This window comes from Botrytis fragariae, assembly GCF_013461495.1.
Source record: "Botrytis fragariae strain BVB16 chromosome Unknown tig00000012, whole genome shotgun sequence".
In the NCBI taxonomy this organism is placed as follows: Eukaryota; Fungi; Ascomycota; class Leotiomycetes; order Helotiales; family Sclerotiniaceae; genus Botrytis; species Botrytis fragariae.
In genome coordinates, this window is record NW_023500989.1 from 755091 (window position 1) to 776898 (window position 21808).

Here is a 21808-nt window from a genome sequence, read left to right on the forward strand (position 1 = left end):
ATTTCTCTGTAGTGATAGTTTCGATCAATGTAACCTTTAGCCCCTCATTTCTCTTTCTATCGTTTTGGGTCCAGACTGGGTCTGCAGTGACAATCTATTCTACGCGTACTGTATGTATGTCTTTCAGCGAATTGTTGTCTCGGCAGTGGAACTCAAAATCTAAGCAATGTGAAAATCATTGGTGTTCATGCATTTGAGCATAATATCTCAGCAAGCTTATGTTAGTGACTACATGCATATGCATGGCTCGAAAGTCGTTCGGGACCACGAAAATCCACTTCCATGCTGGCCATCAGCAACGTGTGATGATCGTGATAATCCTTGCGTTACAACGGGCGATGCCCGTTTGAGGAAAGGGCCGTATCCAATTTATCCTTCAGCACTGCATGTGTTAGTGCTGATCCCAGGGTGAGTGGGCGGGGCTGCTTATGGTTAAATCAATTATCCAAGGTCCTAGAGCAGAATCCCGTGCATGCACCAAACCGCATGGAGAAATTTTTCCACATCATGCGGTGAATAAAACAAGTCCGTCATGGCCATACGCACGGCTGTATGTCTCTATTGAAGATTACAACGGTTTAGTTCACCATTTTTGCGGCGAGACCGAATGGATCATGATGAATCTAGAAGTCCTCACATCTTCACTGTAGCGGCACTAAAGTCTTCAAGCGGTATTCCAATCAGATGGATGTACAGCAACGCCGTGCCGTTGTGGGATAGTACTTCAATTGGAAAGGTTTTTTACTTCCGCTCGCATTTGTTAACATTAATGCGCAAGTAATGGCATGATCTATGATTCCTGATCACATCCTACCAAATACATTCTCTGCGACGAGAAGCGAGTAACATGAATTCTATTCTCCTGTCTCTTGCAGCAATATCTTCAGGTATTGCTGCTCACCTGGGCATTTTTATCCGAGGAGAATGGCATTTGCGCATCTATGAGATCGTTTTTTCGCATACTGCCCTGTTCTTCGTCATTTGGTTTCTGACATCCCCTACCGAGCACACTTATTCATCAAGTCACTATGTGACAACTTTGAGGATTTCTGGCTGCTACTTACTTGGTCTTTTTGGAAGCATTGTAACATACCGTCTCTCCTTTCATCAATTGAAGCATTTCCCTGGTCCAAGACTCGCAGCTGCCACCAAGTTTTGGCATCTATGGCACTCCCGGAATTCCACAAATCATTTGGTTTTACACAAGGTGTACAAGGAATATGGTCCAATAGTTCGAACTGGTCAGTGAGCTCATTGATCACCGCACTCCTGCTGATGGGGCCGGGACTAGCTTAATCATATGATGTTTGCTAAACCTCTCTTCCAGGCCCAAATGAACTCTGTATATTCCACCCAGCCGGCATCGAGCTTCTTGATGGCGCGAAGAATAACAACAGCAAAGATCCTTGGTATGATCTCTTGCATCCAATGACCTCCGTGGTCTTTGAACGGGACCCCGAGGAAGTTCGATCACGACGAAACGCATGGAACAAAGGTATCTCTACCAAAGGTACGTAAGAAACCATGTAACCCTATGCTTTCATTCCGCAACCTCCATCTAACCCCCTCGCAGCCGTCAAAGAATACTCCCACCGTATCATTCTTCTTGGAAACGATCTTGTTGATGCAATTCAATCTCGAGATACCAAGCCTATCAAGCTCAATGATCTTATGTCATGGTTTGCCTTCGATGTAATGGGTCTGATTACTTTTGGAGAAGATTTCGGCTTCGTCCGAGCACAAAAACAGAGAATGGAGCTCATACATCAGAGAGGAGCTCTAGCTATGCTAAGCCCTATGAATGATGCTATCTGGCTGGCTCGAGTTGGTCTCTGTTTCTTCCCGTTTTTGGAAAAAGTGAGACATGTAACGAAGACTTTGGACTTTTGTTGGGAAACGATACAAAAGCGGATGAAGGTAGGTCTAGCCCAGTCTAGCTGAGAAATACTTAAATTCTACATATAAAATCATAGATACTAATGTAAGGCCTCGCAGAAAGATACCAAAGAGATAGATATCGCGCAATTTCTCATCGAGGAATACAACGACCTAAAAGGTAAAAAGAGCGACAAAGTCAGATACAATATTCTTCTAGGAAGCACACTATCCGCAGTGACAGCCGGTAGCGATACTACACGAGCCGGGCTCATCGCCATGATGTACTACATCTGCAAATACCCTTCTACGTATGACAAGATCTACAATGAGGTGAAAGATATCGATGTAACAGATGTGAACCTACTAGCCTCTCTCCCACATCTGAACGCTACTGTGAAAGAAGTACTTCGAATTGCCCCCCCAGCATTGACAGGAGGAGCGAGGATGACGGGCCCGGATGGTCTCTGGGTTGATGATACTTTTATTCCGGCTGGTGTGAAAGTTACTGCTACGAAGTATTCTTCGCATCGTCGTATGTGATTTTATTTCCATCCTCTTCGTATACCTACCTGAAGCTAATCATATTATCTTGAAAAGTGCCTAATGCATTTGTCGAACCTGATGAGTTTATTCCAGAGCGTTGGACTACGCATCCTGAGTTAGTGCTTGACCAGAGAGCATACGCTCCATTCAGTGTCGGTATGTGTACTTGATCTATACAGCCACCTCTTCAGCACCACACTTCACAGATTTACTAACTAGATTTCATCAGGTCCCCGTCAATGCGTCGGAAAAGCCGTTACCCTTCTAGAGATGCGGTTCGTAACAGCAATCTTACTAAAGAAGTTTCATATCGGCTTTTCCGAAGACTATAATCCCGACGAGTTTTGGGATAATCTAAAAGATCAAGTTACAATGCAAGCAGGGGATTTATTCTGTACTTTTAAACTTCGTATATAATTAGTTCTACAATCAATAAACTAATATTTATGAGGGATGGAACCCGTGATATGTTATTTAGATAGAGTCTTCACTTATCGTTACTAATTATATATTTTGGGGGGCGAGCGGTGCGGTAGGTGCGGGCCGATGAAATGTTAGGCTTTTGTGGGGGTTCGAAGCCCCCGCCCCTCACCCAGGATTGATCATTCTGTATTCCACCACGGTGCCTCACTGCCCCCGATTCAAGAATCAGTGCGTTCGTCTCTCTAGGATGTGGTTAGAGGGTATGGCGTATAACTTCTATCCATATTAAAAACTAGTAGTCGTATAGCGCTTGCCAGCGCTTACAACTAGATATGCTGGCCGACATTGATCAGGCACAAATCAGAGCTCTTGAGTGGAGGATAAAGGAGGGTGTAGATTATATTGTTATATATATAGATCTTGATTCCTTCAAGTTTCTTACAAAAAGAATTAATATATATTTATTCAAGGTTTGTATAATCTAGTTTATTTAAGTAACTGTATTACTAATTACATTATGTGATTAGTGCCGGTAACTTCTATTCCTTTCAATTATTATTTAAAAATTAAATCTATAGATCCCTTTATATGACGGAATATTATTATAATTATATATATATATATAAATAATCAGAAAATCAAACTTTATATAATGAATCTATATTGAGATAATATTATCGGGATATGTATCATGTGACCGTGCTAGCGCTAGCGCTAGCGCCTTTCGGTACTACAGTAATACGTTTCGTAGCCCTAGCTTTTAGAACCTCAAGCAATATTACAGCAGTGTGAACCATAGTACTATATTTAATTCACTATCCCCATGGTGATACTGTTGGTCAGACTTTCCAAGGTGTATACACAAAGCATAGAGGGTTGAAAAAGTATTGTAATTCTGTCTACCCCTTTCGTACGAAGAGGGATTGCTATTCTATATATGTATAACCATCCCATTTACGCAGTCCGTGCATATGTGAGGTAAAACGTGACATGAAATGTCACGTCTACTCACGTGTTTGAACAGATACCAACAAATATAATTTATAAATAATTTATACTAATAAATAAAGAATCACAAAAGTGTCGTATTATTACTATTCACATCAAAGCTAGAACCATATTGTTTCAAACTCTACAATAAACCTTCGGGAGATATCTGCCTTGAAATCAAGACATCAAGCTTATTTTTATTATGTAATCACCGTAGGTCTGAGGATGAGACAAGGTTTCTACACGATCCCTGATTTGTGCCTGTTGATTGGTGCGACCACACGGTCCATGACATTAATACACAGTCTCTAAAGCATCAAACCATTTCTCAAAGAGAGCTACTGCTTCCTTAGATATGGCCAAAGAACTCTGGCCCCAGCCATCACCAACTTGTTGGACAGCACTGCTGTTGGCGTTGCTGGCAGGCCAGTATGTGAGATTTCCCCCGTTTGGGTTTCCTGTTTTGATGAAGTTGACCCAGTAAGCGTTCATGGTACTGGCGATCTCGTAGTCTTCCGCCACCCAGGGCAAATCTGTGTCGTACAGGTTGTTAAGCACGTAGTTGATCTCAGATTCGTGATAAGCACCCTGGGTTTGTCCAGGCGGCGCATGATCCCAGAAGTAGTTGTACACCGGCTTGTCGGAAGCCGTAGCCCACAGCTGCGACCATAACCAAGTACCCACGGCGGAGCGATCTGACCATTGCCGATTGTATGCCGCCGAAGCTGAGATACTATCATTCGCACTGTAAATAGTCAAGAAGTCGTCTGCCCAGTCGCCAAAGGTGGTGTTCATGTCTGCTAAGTAGGTAGCAAGGGTGATATTAAGGCCGTACGTCGCACCGCTTTCATCTCTAGTGTTTCCAGTCATAATGGGCACATCGTTGGCTGCTCCATTAATCAGGGTGTTCATATATGTATCCGGCACAGCGTAGTAATCCAGAACCGCTCCGAAGTCATCTGCCTGGGCGAAGGTAGAGTAGTTCAACGCACGGAGCTCTGCAAGTGAGGTGACATTATAATCCGATACATAGCTCACGCCATTTTCCAGGGCCACGTCGAGACTGCGGTAGTTCTCGGCAAGGCTGGAACTCAAAGGATCCTTGGGGTCGCGAACACCAGATTCGATTATGGCGCCAACAATAAGTCCCTTCGTCAACGGGCTGTTCACAATATGGTAGGTGGCGGCCGAACCGGCTGACTGGCCCATCACTGTAATATGCTCAGGGTCTCCTCCGAACGCCGCAATATTTTCTACAATCCAGTTAAGAGCAGCATTCTGATCGAGAATTGCCCAGTTACCGGAGCTATTTGTGTTATACGTTTCGTTCATCTCGGCTGAGAGCCAGGGGTGTGCAAGCCAGCCAAAAATACCGTTCCGGTAATTGTAATTAACAAAGACGACGCCTTTATCAGCCATACCTCCGCCATCGAAAAGATCATCGCGAGCACTCGACATAGCTGGATAACTCCACATTACAACGGGCAGCTTCGCATCCGTCGAGTTGGCGGCACTCCATATGTTTAGGCACAAGCAGTCCTCAGAGTCTGTGTAGCCATCAGGCACAGCGCGGAATGTCTGGGGGCAGACAGGACCAAAATCTTTGGCAGCAAAAGTTGTATTCCATGGTGTAACTGGTTGAGGGGCTTTGAAGCGATTATTTCCTCCTGTGGTAGCAGCAAAAGGAATTCCTTTCCAGACCGCAATGTCTTTCCAGTGCTCTAGATTGACCCCAGTAGGGCTGCTGTTGAAAGCAGCGTAGCCTTGCACTGCACCATAGCTAGTTGTGATCTTTTGGTCATACAGCGCAGCGCTTGCTGTACACAACAGAGCCGCGATGGGGACCAGGGAAGGCAGAATGCACGGCATGGCTAAGAAATGTGATTGTGACGAAGAAAGAATCATAAAGAATGGGTTGTGGGTTTCCGAAAGATGAGAAAGCCACCCACTCATATGTGTCATATTTACAACGACATGAACGTCATATAAATAGATATAGAGAGCTCACCGCACTGCCAAGATGAAGGACGCGTGCTGATGCAGGTCCAGCGAGTTGGGATTGCGCGGCATAGATCTATTCTCATCGTTGTACGTCGAAAATAAGATGGAGCAAATGGAGCAAGATTGAAGATCAAAGGGTTATCGGGACCCAGCAATACAGGTTCCCCACCGGCACATGGTTGGGGTGATGTCGGTAGTCTGATTTGGATCAGAGATCTTCACTCACTGCGTGTACCTGCATGGAGACCTTAAAGTATTTATACTTTAAAAGAGCCTAAAGTTTTTTTCATAATCACCGTAACCTCCGTACAGGGGTCCTAATGCTGTAGGCATACGCAACAGACACTGCGAATAACAATCCACTTTAGATTATTGCCTTTCTCGCGATTACGTATCACACAAAGAGCAGAATTCTATACAGAAATGGACCTTACTCACTTCAACTTAATAATCTTAATAGCATAATAAAGGAAGCATATATAGGACCCTACTACACCATTTACTTCTCTTGCATCAGGCTTAGCCATTCTATCAAACATCAATCTCTAAAGTTCTCTATTTTCTATTTTATTTCTCCGCAATTGATCTTGAAAACTCTCCGAGTCTGACATGCCTTTCGTTCACCGGGCCGTGCTTGCTGCTGTCAGCATCGCAGGTACCGCCCAAGCGCTTTCGTTAAGCGATGTCTGTACCACAGCTTATGCGAGCCAGGCAATCCCTGCAGCGGGCTTGCCTGGCATTACTATTGACGCGTCTTCAGTCACTACGGCCATTATTACCAATTCTACAGCTTCAAACGATTGGTACATTACCGAGGCCATCTCTTACTGTAACGTCACAATTTCCTATTCGCACAACGGTATCGCAGATGATTTGGTTCACGTCTCCTTTTGGGTTCCTGAACCAGATAAATTCCAGAATCGATATGTCACGACTGGTGGCAGTGGTCTTTCTATTAACGCTGTAGGTTTTTCAAAATAAATTTTATGGAGATAAGTCATTAATCTATATATCAATATGTAGGGCGCAGTCTCGAACCCTACCGGTGTCATAGTTGGCGCTGTTTCGGGTTATACAGACGGTGGTTTCGGTACCTTCGATTCATCTTGGGATGAGGTCTTCCTCCTTGCCAATGACACCATCAATTGGCAGTCCGTCTATATGATGGGATACCAGGCTCACTGGGAACTCGCCACTCTGGGAAAGGAATTTACTAAGAACTTCTTCAACGTCTCGGACAAGGTCTATTCTTACTACCAAGCATGTTCTGAGGGTGGCCGCGAGGGTTGGAGTCAGCTCCAGCGTTTCGCTGATCTCTTTGATGGTGCTACAATCGGTGCACCAGCCCTTCGCTACGGTCAACAGCAAGTTAACCACTTGACTGCAGGTGTGACCGAGCAGACTCTGGGTTATTACCCATCAAGTTGTGAAATGGAGAAGATCCTAAACTTGACCATAGCTTTCTGCGATCCTCTGGACGGGAAGACTGATGGTGTTGTCTCGCGATCAGACCTGTGCAAGCTACAATTCAATGTGAATAGCACCATCGGCGAGTCTTACTACTGCGCTGCATCATCAGGTAGTTCTTTTGTTCCAGGTAAACGTCAGGTTGGTAGTACGAGTACCACCCCTGAACAAAATGGAACTGTCACGACGGAAGCTGCTGTGCTCGCCCAAACACTCTGGGATGGGCTTCATGACTCCAATGGAAAGCGTGCCTACATATATTACCAACCTGGTGCCGAGTTCGGTGACGCAGATACTACCTACAACTCGGAAACTGGAGAATGGGAGGTTTCTATCACAGGCCTTGGCGGTCAGTGGGTCGCACAATTTCTCCAGCTCCAAGAGGTTGACAATCTGAGCACCCTGGACAACGTCACCTACGATACTCTGAAGGAGTGGATGATCTATGGGATGCAAAAATATGGCGACTCGTTGCAGACTACTGAGCCTGATGTTAGCGCTTTTGCAAATGCTGGTGGTAAGGTCATCCACGTTCATGGCGAACAGGACCCTTCCATCCCTACTGCTTCGTCGATCCACTACTACGAATCCGTCCGTAGCGTTATGTTTCCCAACATGACTTTCAACTCTAGCACAGAGGCCATGGACGAATTCTACCGCCTCTTCCTTGTTCCCGGTGGTGCTCACTGCGGAGTCAGCACCGAACAGCCAGATGGCGGATGGCCCGCAACAACCCTACAGACTATGATCGAATGGGTTGAGAACGGCATCGCGCCGGCAACTCTCAACAACACTGGCACTGCGGCCCCCACTCTTTGCAAATGGCCTCTGCGCCCACTGTGGTCGAACAATGGTACCTCTTTCGACTGCGTTTATGACCAAGCTTCGTGGGACAGCTGGATTTACGATTTCGATGCCTACACAACGCCTATCTACTGATTAACTCATGGCATACCTGCTCTTACCTTTTGCTCAATCTTGATTTGACCAGTCTGAGAAAGATAGAATGGAGCAAGAGACATGTCAGGAAGGGATTGGATCTTACTGAAAGTTTAGTAACCCATATCGGTCACGTGATAGCAACAGTAATGGCAACGCGATCTTATTGTAAATAGACTGTTTAGGTTCACTTAGTAGAGTGATGTACTATTCCACTTGTAAATATATATAATTCAATTCTCATGGCATAAGTTCCTGTGGCATTTTATTTTAGTATATTAGGTCCCTTGAATTGTCACTCATATTTACGAAAGTAAAGAGACTGTACTAGGCATACATGTTTCGTGAGAATTATGCCTCTCATGTGGTTGTGTATGCTAACAGCGGGATATTTGGGGAATGTGAGAATTACGAGAGAGTATAGGGAGGACAGAGAGGGAGGCAGAGATTTTTGGGGAAATTTGTGCGAAGAATCATATTTGTGGGATATTTTTAAGAGCTGGAGAAAACGGAGAAGGAGAATGGGGGATTAGGAATGGGTATAGAATAAGTTCTGGAGGATAATTAAAGGTGGGCGACTAGATTCTACTTAGCAGGAGAGAAAAGGCGAGACGCCAAAATCACTACATTCGAATCATACGTCGAAACGACTCTATTGCAGTTTTGTAGTGATTCCACGGTGGATTTACATTGAAATGCAAATTGTGTAGATTACACTTCACATAATGAGTAAAAGCTTTCAGGTACATTTCACTATTTATGAATTCATTATTAATTGAATAGCTATTGAACATTGTAAAGAGTGTGTGTTTCTGGCATCACAGTCAAGGAGAAAGAGAGCAAACTTCCATATGTAGAAACAGTATATTTCTACCTAACAATCCAAAATATCCCGTAAAACATTATTATCCAGTCGAAAGTAACTTAAGCACCACCATTTCAATCAATACCGTTCATCATACTATATTGTATTCAACAACCCGAATGTAACCACTTTGTAGAGACAGCACCACCAGCTCTTGTTTTTGTACTCATTTTGACGCTTGTTTAGGAAACCGTGCAGAGTGCACCAATTGAGCTTTACAAAAACAACCCCATTCCTACCGCCGCAACCAATAAACTACCTCCAACCCACTTCTCCATCTTCACAGCCATCCCAGTAAAGACAGACAGCGTAGCCGTCGCCGTACTACTTCCTGTAAACGTAGCATTGCTTCCCCCACCTGTCTTCGTCGCGTTAAGCGAGGCTACCGGTGGTGTAGTAGGTGTTGTGTAGGCTGGAATACTGACAATATCGCTAGTCGTAACACTTGCAGGTGTAGTTGGAATAGTTGAAGCACTGACAGATGCGATAGATGAAGGAGTAACCGATTGAAGAACGCCGGTTAGAGAGTAGATTGCTGCGCAGGCGGTAAGATCCATGCCATCTGGGCAACACCAGACGGTGAGATCGGTGGCTTGGGTGCAATAGTAGCCTTCGGAGCAGGAGTCTTTTTTTCAAGTTAGTTTGGTACGCGGTTATAAGAGGGATGGATATATGTAAGCTAAAGAGAAGACGTACCGCCAGTTCCAGTTGGACAACAGGTTTCCTTAACAGTTGGGTCGAAACAATGAACATCTCCGTCAGTTGAGGGACAAGTTTCATAACCTGTTCCGCATGCCTCTGCACAAGTGCCGTAGCCACTGCAAAAAGTTTGAGAGGGTTGATAGCCCGATTGTCGCTTGGTGAGACCATATGCTTGATTACCGAAAGGGTTGAGGGATTTGGCTGCTAGCTTGTATGGCATAGCATCTGAGGCTGCTGCGAAAGCATAAGCTACCATAATGGAAGCAGCGATGAAAGTATTCAAATTCATTTTGAGATTGTGTAGAAAACCCCTTGTGATTTCAAGCGAATGTGGAAAATGAGAAGGATTTTGGGGACAGAAAACAAGAGAACGAGATATCTAATAACGACTTCAAAGGATATCGTCAAAGTAAGAATATGTCTGTCTACTTGTATAAAAAATATCTCCTTGTTTTAAGCCTCTAAGATCATGTCTATCATGCCTGCTGTCAAAATTGTCGTTGACATGGTAGCTTCAAAAGTGGAGGCGAAGCATCATGGATTTGAAAACACGGCTGAGATATTACAGCGAATCGTTTCTCTTGGTAAGGATTCTCGTATTTGTTGAGCCTCCATTAATAAGATATTTTCTGGGCGCACACGATTATAAAATGAAGGGAGTAGGGACTCAACGCCGTTGATTCACACTGGGCGGCAACCTTCAACGCATCGATTAATGTGATATCAAAGCGCGGATACTTTAGTTGAGGCAGCAAATGATAACACGCGATGGAGGACATTGATGGAATACTGAACTGAAAGCTCCTATAGGTCTTCAATGTCTGAAATGAGATTTAGGAAGTAGACAACCGCTCAGACTTAAATGCTCCATGACATTCTCTTGAGATATCCAGATAGCCTCTCGGCGCCTTCACTAAAAGACGCATATCTTTCATCCTAGAAAGGAGAAACGGTGGCTATTTGCAAGTCCCAAAGCCATCAAATTTAAAATAGTAACAGATATATTTCTGCCTTCTGATCTAATTAATGCCAAGGTCGACGCAAAGCCTCTCTGCAAGCCATCGGATTTGAGCTGAAATAATAGCTTTGAGTGGCTACCCGATAACTCTTTGAGCTTCAAAGTTGTTTCACACGTGATGTCCCGCATCTGGGATTGGGAAGGAATGTCGCAGTGTATTTGTGATGTCTCGGCTCATGTATGTACTTGATATTGGAATACCGATGAACATCAGAGCTACATCGACTGTGTCCGATAAGGAGACAACTCGGTTGAATATAGCTGAATACATCAGGACCTTAAAGTACGAGTAAGTTAATCTGATGTTGTTATGATAGAGATAAGTATGATACATCACTGGTGCACTAGTTCGTGAGCTAGTGGCTGTCCAGAGCTCTGATTGAGCGACATACTACATTTGTGACACAAAGCATACCAAAGCAACCAGACTAGGGAACAACAAAGAAATATGCATGAAAACAAACAACCAAATCTTTAAACATCAACAACACTCTTAGTGAAATATCTAAATCAAGTCAATAAGCCAGTAAATCGAAATAATGACAAACACTTTTCTCATCACGGGAGCGACCGGTAAACAAGGGGAGCAGCAATCGATGCTCTTCTCTCTGCTACTGGATCGGCTGATATTACCATATTTGCTCTGACTCGCAACATCGAATCACCATCAGCAGAGAAATTAGCCAAGAAATCCGACAAGATCAAACTTCTTCAGGGCGATCTAAATGAATGTCCTGCAGTTTTCGAAGCGGCTCCTCAGCCCATCAAGAGCGTCTTCTGCGTTACCATGCCCAACATGGGTTTTGGTAATGCCGGCGCGAGCGAAGAAGAGCAAGGCATAGCTTTTATCGACGCGTCCATCAAGCATGGCGTAGAACATTTCGTATTCACATCTGTGGATCGTCACGGCGAGGATTCCGATAATGATCCGACGGATGTTCCTCATTTCATCAGCAAAGCCAATATCGAGAAATATTTGAAGGAGAAAAGTGCAGGGACCCAAATGTCCTGGACCATTCTGCGACCTGTCGCATTCATGGAGAACTTCGCCCCAGGATTCGCAGGCAAGATTTTTCCAACCGCTTGGTGTGCTTCTTTAGCTCCGACTACCAAACTTCAGCTCGTCGCGACTGCTGATATTGGATACTTTGCAGCTCAGGCATTGCTCAATCCGAAGGAGTACACTGGACGCGCCATCAGTCTAGCGGGCGATGAATTAACATTCGGAGAAGCAAATGAAATATTTGAATCGAGACTTGGAAAGGATATCCCAAGAACATTCAATTTCGTTGGATCTACTCTTCTCTGGGCGATTAAGGATGTTGGATTGATGTTCAACTGGTTCGAAGAAAGGGGCTATGCAGCTGATATCAAGGCTTTGAGAAAGGAGCATCCGGGACTCCAAAGTTTCGGCGACTGGTTGAAGATAAGTGGATTGTAGGGATTTTAACTATGAATGTTAGGGATTATATGGGGTGTTATTTGGAGTTTGGATCGTGGTACTTATGACAACTTTATTGACAATTTGAAGCCTATTGCGTAAGGAGAACACTTTGGATTAAAAAGCTCACAAGAAGGTAGCTGTTGTAGGCGAAGTTTAATGCAACGGATTCAGTAATAATGTTGACCATGTCTCTTCACCACAGTGTTAAACTCGTATGAAATATTGAATTTAAGTAGCAGTAAATTAGCTCCCTGTTAGGTAGATTATTTAACTTTACTTCGAGTGTGTTTGTCGTGAATATCGAGGCATAAGTCCGGATTCGCCTGGACATCACCAAATTCTGTTGGATGAGAAGTAGTTTATCCCTTCCAGGTTCGTCAAACTGTTTATTGCAACCGAGATTTCTATCAAATAGCTCAGTCCAAAACGCGCGTGTAGGTGCACTCCAACGGCGCAGTTTCACAGCCTGCCCAATCTTGGAAATCCTTGATTGGCTCTTCACTAACCCTCATCAGTCCTTCACTTCAATGGATATAGCGAGTTCTCATGACCTAGTTGAGGATAACAAGATCTTACCTTCTAAGTTCTAATATTGAATGCAGATATCATCACAAACGCGTAAGTTTGACTTATGGGCAAGAGATGTAGTTAGAAATTACAAGTTCTACAGCTATGGTGGGTTGTTTGTAAGTCGTGAAATAGAGGAAGGAAAAGAGAAGAGGAGAGAAGGGTAAAAAGGAGTTATAGATAAAAATTGAAGTGTATGTTCATATATCATTAAACATTGTCGTCTTTGTGCCACGATCTGCCAGGAATTCAAAAGCAACATACACAGTATCACATAAATACATCTGCACATGATGATTTGGTAATGCCATCTAGAATTCATCTTCATATTGATTCCGTCTGCGAATAGCAAATGTCTGGTATCTGAAGCATATAGCTCGCGTGCTATTCCTTTTCGTAAGCCAATCTTCCGCCTAACACTCTCTTTATGCAAATGTATCGATCTAATAAATCTTTTGTAATGCAAGAAATCCACTGCAATCCCTATTTTACGCCTGTGGCTGGTAAAAAAAAGTACATTGACTAAGGCTCCGTTTTGATCTTCGTCCGTAAGTGAGGTTCCTGATCCTACCACGAGTTAGTTTTATCAACCATAATTTAAAGAGGACAAGACGTGAAACCCACCTCCGCTTTCCGCTTGCCCAGAACCGTTGGCTCAGGCGTGCCTCTGTCTTTCGTGGCTTCGGCATAACAACTAGCATGATAAATACGATCGCCCACTTTCTTAGCATCCATCCATACAAACTCTTGCGCATCATCTAGCCATTTCATCTCAAACTTCTCTTGGCATATAGGACAAACACTTCCAGCAAGAGCAGGATCGTCTGGCACCGCTAAATATTGAAGCTTTGGCTTAGCATTCATAGCCAAAGATGAGCCAGCAGCACCTTGAGTAGTATCCGATGCATCATTCACCTGATCATCTTCTGGTTCGCGCCATTTTATCCAGTCCTTTAAGGTATTAGATTCTGAAAGTGGAGTAGTGGCATGATTACTTACCAATTCATCAACATACCAACTTCGATGTTGGCCCCTCTTCTCAGCCTCAGCCATTCTTTGATGAACACGGAAGTGCCAATCCATATGGGCAGCTTTCTTTTTTCGACCTTCTGTGTCTGATTGGAAACGTCGTCCACATTGTGTACATGGCGCGCCAAGTTTTTCGTAGAGATTGGAGATAAGATGCGGGCGAAACCTGGGATTGTTAGCAGGAGAGTAAGGTTTGATCGTGCAAATGTCCTTACATTTTTAATGACGCAGGCTTCAAAACGACATCATTGGGAATTTCTAGAAGTGGCGTTCTTGACACGGGGGGCGCACTTATGAAGGGTAGAGATGGGGGGAAGCCGGGAAGGTTGGCGCCGCCTAAAGCACTTGGTGGTTGAGTGGGTGTGCTTGACACTGCTGGTATTCCAGGTAGCATACCAGCAGCTCGAAGTCTTTCCAATAATGAATTAGGATCAGCTGCAGGTTTTGGAACAGATGCCAAAACAGGGGCTGAGGAAGTTGGTTGAAAGGGTAGCTGTGGAGGTACTGCAAGTTGCGGTTGAGGCGACGGGATTGCGATAGCAGCTGGGGGGGAGGGGGCGTGGGAATTTGTGGTGTTGCAGATTGTCGCGCTAATAGAGCAGCCAGCCCACCAGGGCCTAGCAAAGAGCTCAAGGTTGGCTGCGGCTGTGGTTGGGGTGTTGGCGTAGCTACAGGTGCTGGCCTAGGGGATGGAATCTTAGGGGCTGGCTGGGGAGGCCCAGATAGTTGTGCAACTTGTTCTTTTATCATTGCTATTTGATCAGGTGGAAGCCTTTGAGTTTGTAGAATGGTCTGTAAATCAAGCAAGGCTTTCAGTCTTGTTTGTATGCTACTATCATATGGACTCTGGGCAAATTCTGCCTTTGAAGAAGCAATGAGATTGGAGATATCCCTGTTTAACATATCTACGCTTGCCTCTGGTGGCTGATAACCTTGAGGCTGTGACTGCTGCCAGGATGTCGAGCTGCCTGGCTGTTGGGAATATTGAGTTGGAGGTGGTCGCTTGAGAATATTAGTATCAAGCAGGAATGTTAGAATGCTTCACATACCTGAGGAAGTCCAAGCTGCAGATGACCGTTGGCTTGGTTGTTATACTGTTGGCCATTTGCTGGAGGAGGGTATTGTTGAGGGTATCCAGAATGTCCGGGAGGGGGATAAAGAGGTTGTCGAGATTGGTTTGGAGGAGTTGGTGTGTTACGATAGGGAGCCTGACCTACGGCAGATCGTCCTCGATTCATTAACTGCTGTTGGCTTCTCAATTGCTCTTGTTGGAGAGCTGAGGTTCTAGCTTTTATGAGAGCATTTTCGATGGGGCGAGTTACTTCTGGAGGAAATACAGGACGTGTATCTATAGAGCCAGGCACAGGCTCTTTCCAAGTTTTCAACATCTCATCCATTTTTCTTCGCACATCATGAGAAACCAAAGCATACGCCTCCATGAAAGTTGAATAAAGTTGTCGACCGAAGAAGAGGGTATAAGGTGTTCCAACATTCTTGACTACAGAATCGAGGACGTAGAAAGCAGGTAGTTTCTTTTGCGGAGAAGTCTGTCATTAATTCGTAAGTAATGGAAGCAAAATGTAGGCACAAAGCAAAGCACGCATATAGCTACTAGACTCTACTAGTATTACGAAATGAGAATATTCATCCTACCTGTTTTATATGGTTCTTCAATGCCTCTGAAATGGCCAAAGCATGCTCGGTGTTTTCTTTTGCTATAACGGTTAGATTGCTGATCTCATATCTCGAATTCATAGTCAAATCTTCAAGGGCTCTTTTGTAGTCCTCCGCTACCTCATCAGAAGGGACTCCAAATGACATGATGGGCTATAAGGGAAGCCGCAGAAGGTTGCAAAGGTGCGTAGACTTGTAATGATGATCTTGATGATGGAAGGCAGCCACAGAAAAAGAAAAGGTCTTTGTCGTGAAAAACCACCAAGCTCCACGACTCGATTAAACAAGAAGGAGCTTTTAAACAACAGCTAACTAGTACCATGCAAAAGTATTCAACTCGAGAAGAACTAGAAGTGTGTATTTGATGATTGCCAATTTCTCTGAAAACTCCTTTGTAACCCTCAAACTCTCTGTATTCAATTTTCTCTTCCTATGAGGCCCAGTCCTTATAGATAGCTTGATGCCCCACGCCTTTATCCTCCTATCCAAATCCCCAAGTCAGATCTCACGCAGTTTATAATCAGTTCCGTCGACGTCGCCCTTGCAGATAATGTGGAAGTTCGAATTGGTTGTACTCTTGATATGTGTTCGCGGATTCAAGTTGCTTTGAAGTTGAGAATCAAAGATGTTTGTTTGCAGAAACGCGACGATGTTGATTTAATTGTCTTGTACTCACGCTACGGACCTGAAAGTTTATAGGCAAATTGGACTAGTGAATGGCTGAGGCACTAAGAGACAATCAATTACTTAATCACGCTAGGTATCGGTCCGCTAGCGCCACACCCAATCGATATCGTCATACATGCATTTCCGTATGTCCTCATCCCATATCCACGTTCTCCGTCTTCTGGTGGTAATCATCAATCAACGATTAATCAACCGTTGAAACGTCGCAATATTCATACGAGAAGATTCCAAGTTTTTATCAACATGTTGTTCATTGCAAAATTTACGAAGCTCGCTCTACTCGCCATTTCCCTATTTTCAATTCCTGGGTTGAGTACAGCAGCACCTCAAAAATCAGTAATTGTTTCGTATCCGGACGATACTCCAAACGATGTCGTACAGCAAGCGATGGATGCGATCAAAAACGCTGGAGGCACTATTACACATGAATACAACCTTATCAAGTAAGCATGCTTATTGTCAATTGTCTATGATTGTATCTAATTTGTTCAACAGAGGCTTTGCTGCCAAAGCTCCAGCTCAAGTCCTTGTTACTGTTCAGGCATGGGGAAACGATTATCACGCCGTTATCGAAGAGGATCAGGTTGTAAATGCCAATAACTAAGAATGGGACTTGATGACGACACGATATGAAATTGGAAATAGGCGCATTCAGGAATTTCCACTCATCGATGGTGTATACATGACGTTCATAAGTGGTACTGGGTATTATCGAGGAGTTTGGTGGTTCCTCGTCAATAGGATCAGTGTATATGGAAGACATTAGGGAAATGGAGTCGGAATAGTCTTGGGACATTTTTAATAGAATGATTTGGGAAAATGGTAATCGGCCGGACAACATCAGCATACTTAAGAATCGGGACAGCCAACTCGAGTGTCACTACAGAAGAAATATAATAATCTCTCACTTACATACCATACCGTCTCTGCAACATGCGTATTCAGGGGGTTCGTTTTCGGATAAGCTGAACGTGAATGGATGAATCAAATGCTGTCTAATTAAAAGACTCGGAGCAATATGAGTGTCTGACCGTATCACATACCATTTTCTGTTTGTAGTGAAAATTCATGTAGACTTTCTATCTCAAGTTGACCGGATCAAATTCTCCCCATCTACATACTTATCAATTGCGCAGGTCTTCGGCCATGGTCGATTGTGCAAACTTCCATAGTTCCATAGTTACACTTTAACCAATACTTTGATGGGCTAGAGTACATGCGGAAATATTCAGATGTCTCCAAACTTCTTGTCCTCTGATATGTATGTAGCTGCAAACGGACTTCTACCAATGCTCTCCTCTACTCATATACTCGACATTCTTTGAAGACTCCCTTTTCCTTTGTATGTATCATCCCCCCGCAAAATAATCGATCGTTACTGTTGATTGACCCCACAGTCAAAGAGATGTTCAACAGGGGGGACTCGAGCCTGGACTTTTAGCTTCACAACACAGGAAGAAAGTGCAAATGAATAAAAGTGTACTTGGAGACAATGAAACATGGGAAATAGAGAGCATAAATCATAGCGAGATTCCAGTTGAAAGCTTTTCCTTTCTCAATTGCTGATAACCTTAACACTATATAGGACTATAGCAAAGCAAAATCTTTCCATCCAAAATCCCAGAGCTCCCAGCCTCCTGTCTCCAGTCTTCACTCTCCAGTCTCCAGTCTCCCAGGGTCCATCACTAAAAATACAATTTCGTGTAATCTGGAAATTTACGTGCACCTGCATCTGCACCTGCACGCACGATAAGACTTCAAACCTCACTCAACTTCTTCGCATCTCCTTACACCGCCGAAATCCACAACACAACGGGTTTCTGTCAACACAGGAAAAATGCCCTCCAGTTTGGAGCCTCCCGATGACACCACAAGGGCAGTTCTATTGGCATGGGTATGCGATCCAACACTATTCTTCACGCGCTCCTCGTTCACCACTAACATCTACTCGCGATTAGATCAAGACCTTTCCTGCCGTGTTGAACAAGGTCAAGTCAATAGAAGACTTGACTGATGGCCTTATATTTTCTGATATGCTGGGTACGTTCTACATGATCGGCCATCTTATACAGGCCCTCGATACGGATGCTAATTTTGTTTAATTTAGAGGACTTCGACCCCGCATATGCCATTAAGGATATTTCGAAAACAACGAGTTCTACAAAATGGATTTCCGCCAAACAGACCTTGGAGGCCGTTTACAAAAATCTCCTGAAATATGCTCATGAGCACTGTGATAATTGGGTGAAGGCAGCGGTTGTCGAATATCCAATCGACTTCAATGCTTTGGCACAATACTCGGATCCCACCGAATCGACAAAGGTAGTAGGAAACGTGAGAACAAGAGACAGCATCGCCATAACTAACAGGGTATTCCAGCTTATAACCATATTCCTGTTGGTCGCCTTGAAAGGTCCTAATCAGTTGAGATATATCGATCGTGTCCGAACGAAGCTAAGCCATGATATGCAATCAGTGATCGCGAACCATGTAGCCACAGTGAGTTGATTTGTTCGATGGTTTATTGGATGCTGCTGAACATGATGCTACGTAGATAGAGCAAGATCTCTCAATCGCTTTACCGGACTTAGAGGTTCATCGTATCGCCAAGCCATATGACGCTCTGGATCTTGAAGAAAAGTATTCTGCCGTGTCCATGGAACATGCAGCATTGAAGAAACGTAATGCTGACCTGATCACACGTTTGGAAAATCTATCAGAAAGCCGTGATCATCTACTAGACGAGACTAAGGAACAAGACCGACTAATTAAACAGCTACAAGAAACGGTTAATCACGGAGGCAAAAGCGAATATATTTCAAGACTCGAAAAAAGACTTGAAGATTCGGAACAATTAATTGCCAACCAGGAACAGCAGCTTGAAGACGCTCGGGTAAATAGAGAACTAAAGAACAAAGAGCTAGTATCGATTAAGCACACCCGAGATTTGGAGACTCAAGACAGATTGAAGGAACTCGAAGTCGAGAATTCTGCTTTGTTGAAGAGAGCAAACAAGGTCGAACATTATGAAAAGAAACTTGCTCAGCAAAACGCTATCGAAAAGGAAAACGCAAGACTGCGTGAGCAGTTAGATGTGCTACAAGAAAACCAAAAGGATTATGATAAAGTTCATATGGAAAATGAATTGCTCAAAACAACTCGCAGAGAATACATGAAAGTGCTCGAAGGACAAGAGAATACCATAACCGACCTAAAAAATAAGGGTATGGCTTTGGAAGAAGAACTTAGGTCACGAATGGAGGAGATAGAACTTCATCTTGAAAGACAACGACATGATGAGAAGTATATCAACGAACTTCAAGAGCGCGTAGACTCACATTCGCCAGAAGAGCCGTCGGGTGGTGGTTTCAGTCTTGAAGATGAGCTTAATCGAAGTGATAGTCCAAACGAACCTAACCCATCGCTTGAAATATCCAGACTGAAAGCGGAGTTACAGGTTCTTAAAAGCAATGAAGGTGGTAAAGCTAATGCTGAACTTCGAGCCGAGCTGCAGAAAGCGGAAATGGAAATCCGGAGACTTCGCGAGAAGACCCAAGAGTTGAAAGAGGCTCACGCCATCTCTCAGGATCAAATCTCAACTATCATGGGCGACAGATCTTTCCTCCCAACAGACGAAGCGTTAGTTATAGCAGTCGACAAAATGATGAACATTGGACCTTTTCAACTGACACTCGATGATTTTCACAGAGAACGAGCGAAGTCCTCTGGACAATCACTATACCGCGACGCCACAAAGGAGATCGAGAGATTGAATCACGCAATAAACGAGCTTACCGCCAAACTTACAAGCAGCGAGCGAGATTTGTTAAGAGCACGGGCAGATTGTGAGTGATCAAGCTTCTAGTATGTGTGTAACATCAGCTAACCTCAAGATAGTGAGTGCTATGGATTCCGATGAAATCACAGCATTGGAACAGCTCAAGGAGGCCAACGAATTAGTAGCCTCATCATATGAGAAGGATTTGGCGCTTCTCCAAGCACAGCATAATGATTTGAGAACAGAATTCGTTGACCAACAGTCTCACCTTCTTGCAGCATTAAAATCCAAAGATAAACTCTCGGAACAACTGAAGAATATCTTCCAACACCCATCAGGTTCTATCGAAGGAACAGGCAAAGACTCCGAGTCTGCAACAGCTCTTGATGCATTGAAAGAGGTAAGTCAAGAGGACAATATTTCTACATCAAGACCAACTTCACCAAAAAAACAATCCGCAATCAAGCGAATCGGAAAATTGTTCAGTAATAAAAGGCTTAATGAACCTGCGTCAAGCGCTCCAGATCATGATCAGCATGATGAAGAACTTGCTAGGGAGCAGGCAGCATTTGGTGTATTGCCAGTAGCACAACCTCCATCGTCGTCTTTCTCTCAAACAAATCCATCACCTTCTCAACTTCCACCAAAATAATCTAAAGGCATCGACTAATATAATTTCCAGCAACTTCAAAAGAAAGAATCAACCATACAAGAGCTTCAACGAAGACTAGTCCTGGCAGAAGACCCAGAAGCGCAAAAGGTACCGTATCGACTTTTTATTCTCACAACCACCATCATAAATAATATTATACCTCTTATTCCAATCAATGATTGTATCCATATTGAGAGTCATATTATCATTTATGTGAACTATGTGTGCGCAAGAAACTGATTCAACTTGTGTGAAGGCCGCAAATGATATTTTGGTGAAGAACCTCACTCGCGAGAACGCCCTGATAGCCACTGCCTGGTATGATCTTACAAACAGATTACAAAGTAATCATGTGGTGCTACAACGTAGACAAGATGCGCCAAAGACTTGGTTGAACAAGCAACGACAACTTGTGAACTCAGGTCCAAGACGCTGAATTTGACACGTGTGAGGTGGTGGTAGTATGCATAAACAGGAGCTTTATAGGGAGAAATTGGTTGCATTGGTAGCGTGAATCTGCATTTTTGACGGGGTATTGGATGAGAGAACGAATTCATGATCTGAATATTCCGTATGCGTTATTGGGGGCAAGAAAGACGGTCAAATACGCACTTGGAAAGTTTAGAACAAGTTGGCAATTGGCATTTCCAACTTGGCAGCATTTTATGGATATATGGATAGAGATGTCTAAGATTGGGGTTGTAGATTGATTAGGGATGAATATCGAGCGATTCTCTTTGGTTGGGACTTTTGCGTATACCCTCCCCCTCTTTGAAACGATACGAAGTTATGGGTCTGAACAAAATTTGATTAGTATTCTATATCACAAATGCATATATGTACATTTCGCTTCGTCATACTTAACCGATGCAAAATTGGCACCATACAGTCAGTCATTCATGGCCTTCCAGCCTTTTATGTGATAGGATGGATGGCGGACTTGATCGATACCTCAACTATTTGATTGCCAAAGTTATCTCTCTGTGCTGATACGTAGAGATGGCCGAAAGCTCAATTCGAAATAGATAATAAACCATGATTCTCATTTCCCATGATGTCCCTGGAAGAAATCATGACCCCGCAACAAACCCCGAGGCAAACCAGGGACCATGCGATGACATACAACAACGCATAAGCAAGGCCATAACAGA

The 21808-nt window shown here is 43.8% G+C and overlaps 8 protein-coding genes across 8 annotated transcripts; 5 read left to right on the plus strand and 3 right to left on the minus strand.

The window, feature by feature from the left end:
• Positions 1-607: 607 nt before the first annotated feature.
• Positions 608-2838, plus strand: Bfra_002457 (putative benzoate 4-monooxygenase cytochrome protein; the record flags this gene model as incomplete). Its single annotated transcript, XM_037332876.1, has 7 exons — positions 608-719; positions 840-1241; positions 1328-1510; positions 1574-1917; positions 1996-2410; positions 2476-2577; positions 2651-2838. 7 exons carry the CDS (start codon positions 608-610, stop codon positions 2836-2838), a joined length of 1746 nt encoding a protein of 581 aa, XP_037195004.1.
• Positions 2839-4128: 1290 nt separating this feature from the next.
• Positions 4129-5703, minus strand: Bfra_002458 (putative carboxylesterase protein; the record flags this gene model as incomplete). Its single annotated transcript, XM_037332877.1, has 1 exon — positions 4129-5703. The coding sequence occupies one exon, from the start codon at positions 5701-5703 to the stop codon at positions 4129-4131; it is 1575 nt and encodes a 524-aa protein (XP_037195005.1).
• Positions 5704-6444: 741 nt separating this feature from the next.
• On the plus strand, positions 6445-8241 carry Bfra_002459 (putative tannase subunit protein; the record flags this gene model as incomplete). The annotated part of the gene is made up of 2 exons (XM_037332878.1): positions 6445-6798; positions 6859-8241. 2 exons carry the CDS (start codon positions 6445-6447, stop codon positions 8239-8241), a joined length of 1737 nt encoding a protein of 578 aa, XP_037195006.1.
• Positions 8242-9321: 1080 nt separating this feature from the next.
• On the minus strand, positions 9322-10097 carry Bfra_002460 (putative prp 4 c domain-containing protein; the record flags this gene model as incomplete). Its single annotated transcript, XM_037332879.1, has 2 exons — positions 9322-9731; positions 9803-10097. The coding sequence occupies 2 exons, from the start codon at positions 10095-10097 to the stop codon at positions 9322-9324; spliced, it is 705 nt and encodes a 234-aa protein (XP_037195007.1).
• A 1268-nt stretch (positions 10098-11365) lies between these two features.
• On the plus strand, positions 11366-12267 carry Bfra_002461 (putative nitrogen metabolite repression protein; the record flags this gene model as incomplete). The annotated part of the gene is given in 2 exon segments (XM_037332880.1): positions 11366-11399; positions 11417-12267. 2 exon segments carry the CDS (start codon positions 11366-11368, stop codon positions 12265-12267), a joined length of 885 nt encoding a protein of 294 aa, XP_037195008.1.
• A 1073-nt stretch (positions 12268-13340) lies between these two features.
• On the minus strand, positions 13341-15687 carry Bfra_002462 (putative mrna cleavage factor complex component pcf11 protein; the record flags this gene model as incomplete). The annotated part of the gene is made up of 7 exons (XM_037332881.1): positions 13341-13404; positions 13462-13788; positions 13837-14032; positions 14082-14548; positions 14602-14868; positions 14916-15413; positions 15520-15687. The coding sequence occupies 7 exons, from the start codon at positions 15685-15687 to the stop codon at positions 13360-13362; spliced, it is 1968 nt and encodes a 655-aa protein (XP_037195009.1). The 3' UTR covers positions 13341-13359.
• Positions 15688-16421: 734 nt separating this feature from the next.
• Positions 16422-17140, plus strand: Bfra_002463 (putative endopeptidase inhibitor-like protein). Its single transcript, XM_037332882.1, has 2 exons — positions 16422-16670; positions 16723-17140. Exons 1-2 carry the CDS (start codon positions 16471-16473, stop codon positions 16829-16831), a joined length of 309 nt encoding a protein of 102 aa, XP_037195010.1. The 5' UTR covers positions 16422-16470; the 3' UTR covers positions 16832-17140.
• Positions 17141-18064: 924 nt separating this feature from the next.
• On the plus strand, positions 18065-21093 carry Bfra_002464 (putative microtubule binding protein; the record flags this gene model as incomplete). The annotated part of the gene is made up of 8 exons (XM_037332883.1): positions 18065-18121; positions 18186-18267; positions 18335-18552; positions 18607-18726; positions 18782-20072; positions 20125-20405; positions 20688-20765; positions 20914-21093. The coding sequence occupies 8 exons, from the start codon at positions 18065-18067 to the stop codon at positions 21091-21093; spliced, it is 2307 nt and encodes a 768-aa protein (XP_037195011.1).
• Positions 21094-21808: the final 715 nt, after the last annotated feature.

Excerpts from the sequence above, each read along its gene's own strand:
- Bfra_002463 (XM_037332882.1), top strand. The coding sequence starts at position 16,471 with ATGTTGTTCATTGCAAAATTTACGAAGCTCGCTCTACTCGCCATTTCC. Across the intron at positions 16,671-16,722 it reads CATGAATACAACCTTATCAA|AGGCTTTGCTGCCAAAGCTC; the intron begins GTAAGCATGCTT and ends TTTGTTCAACAG.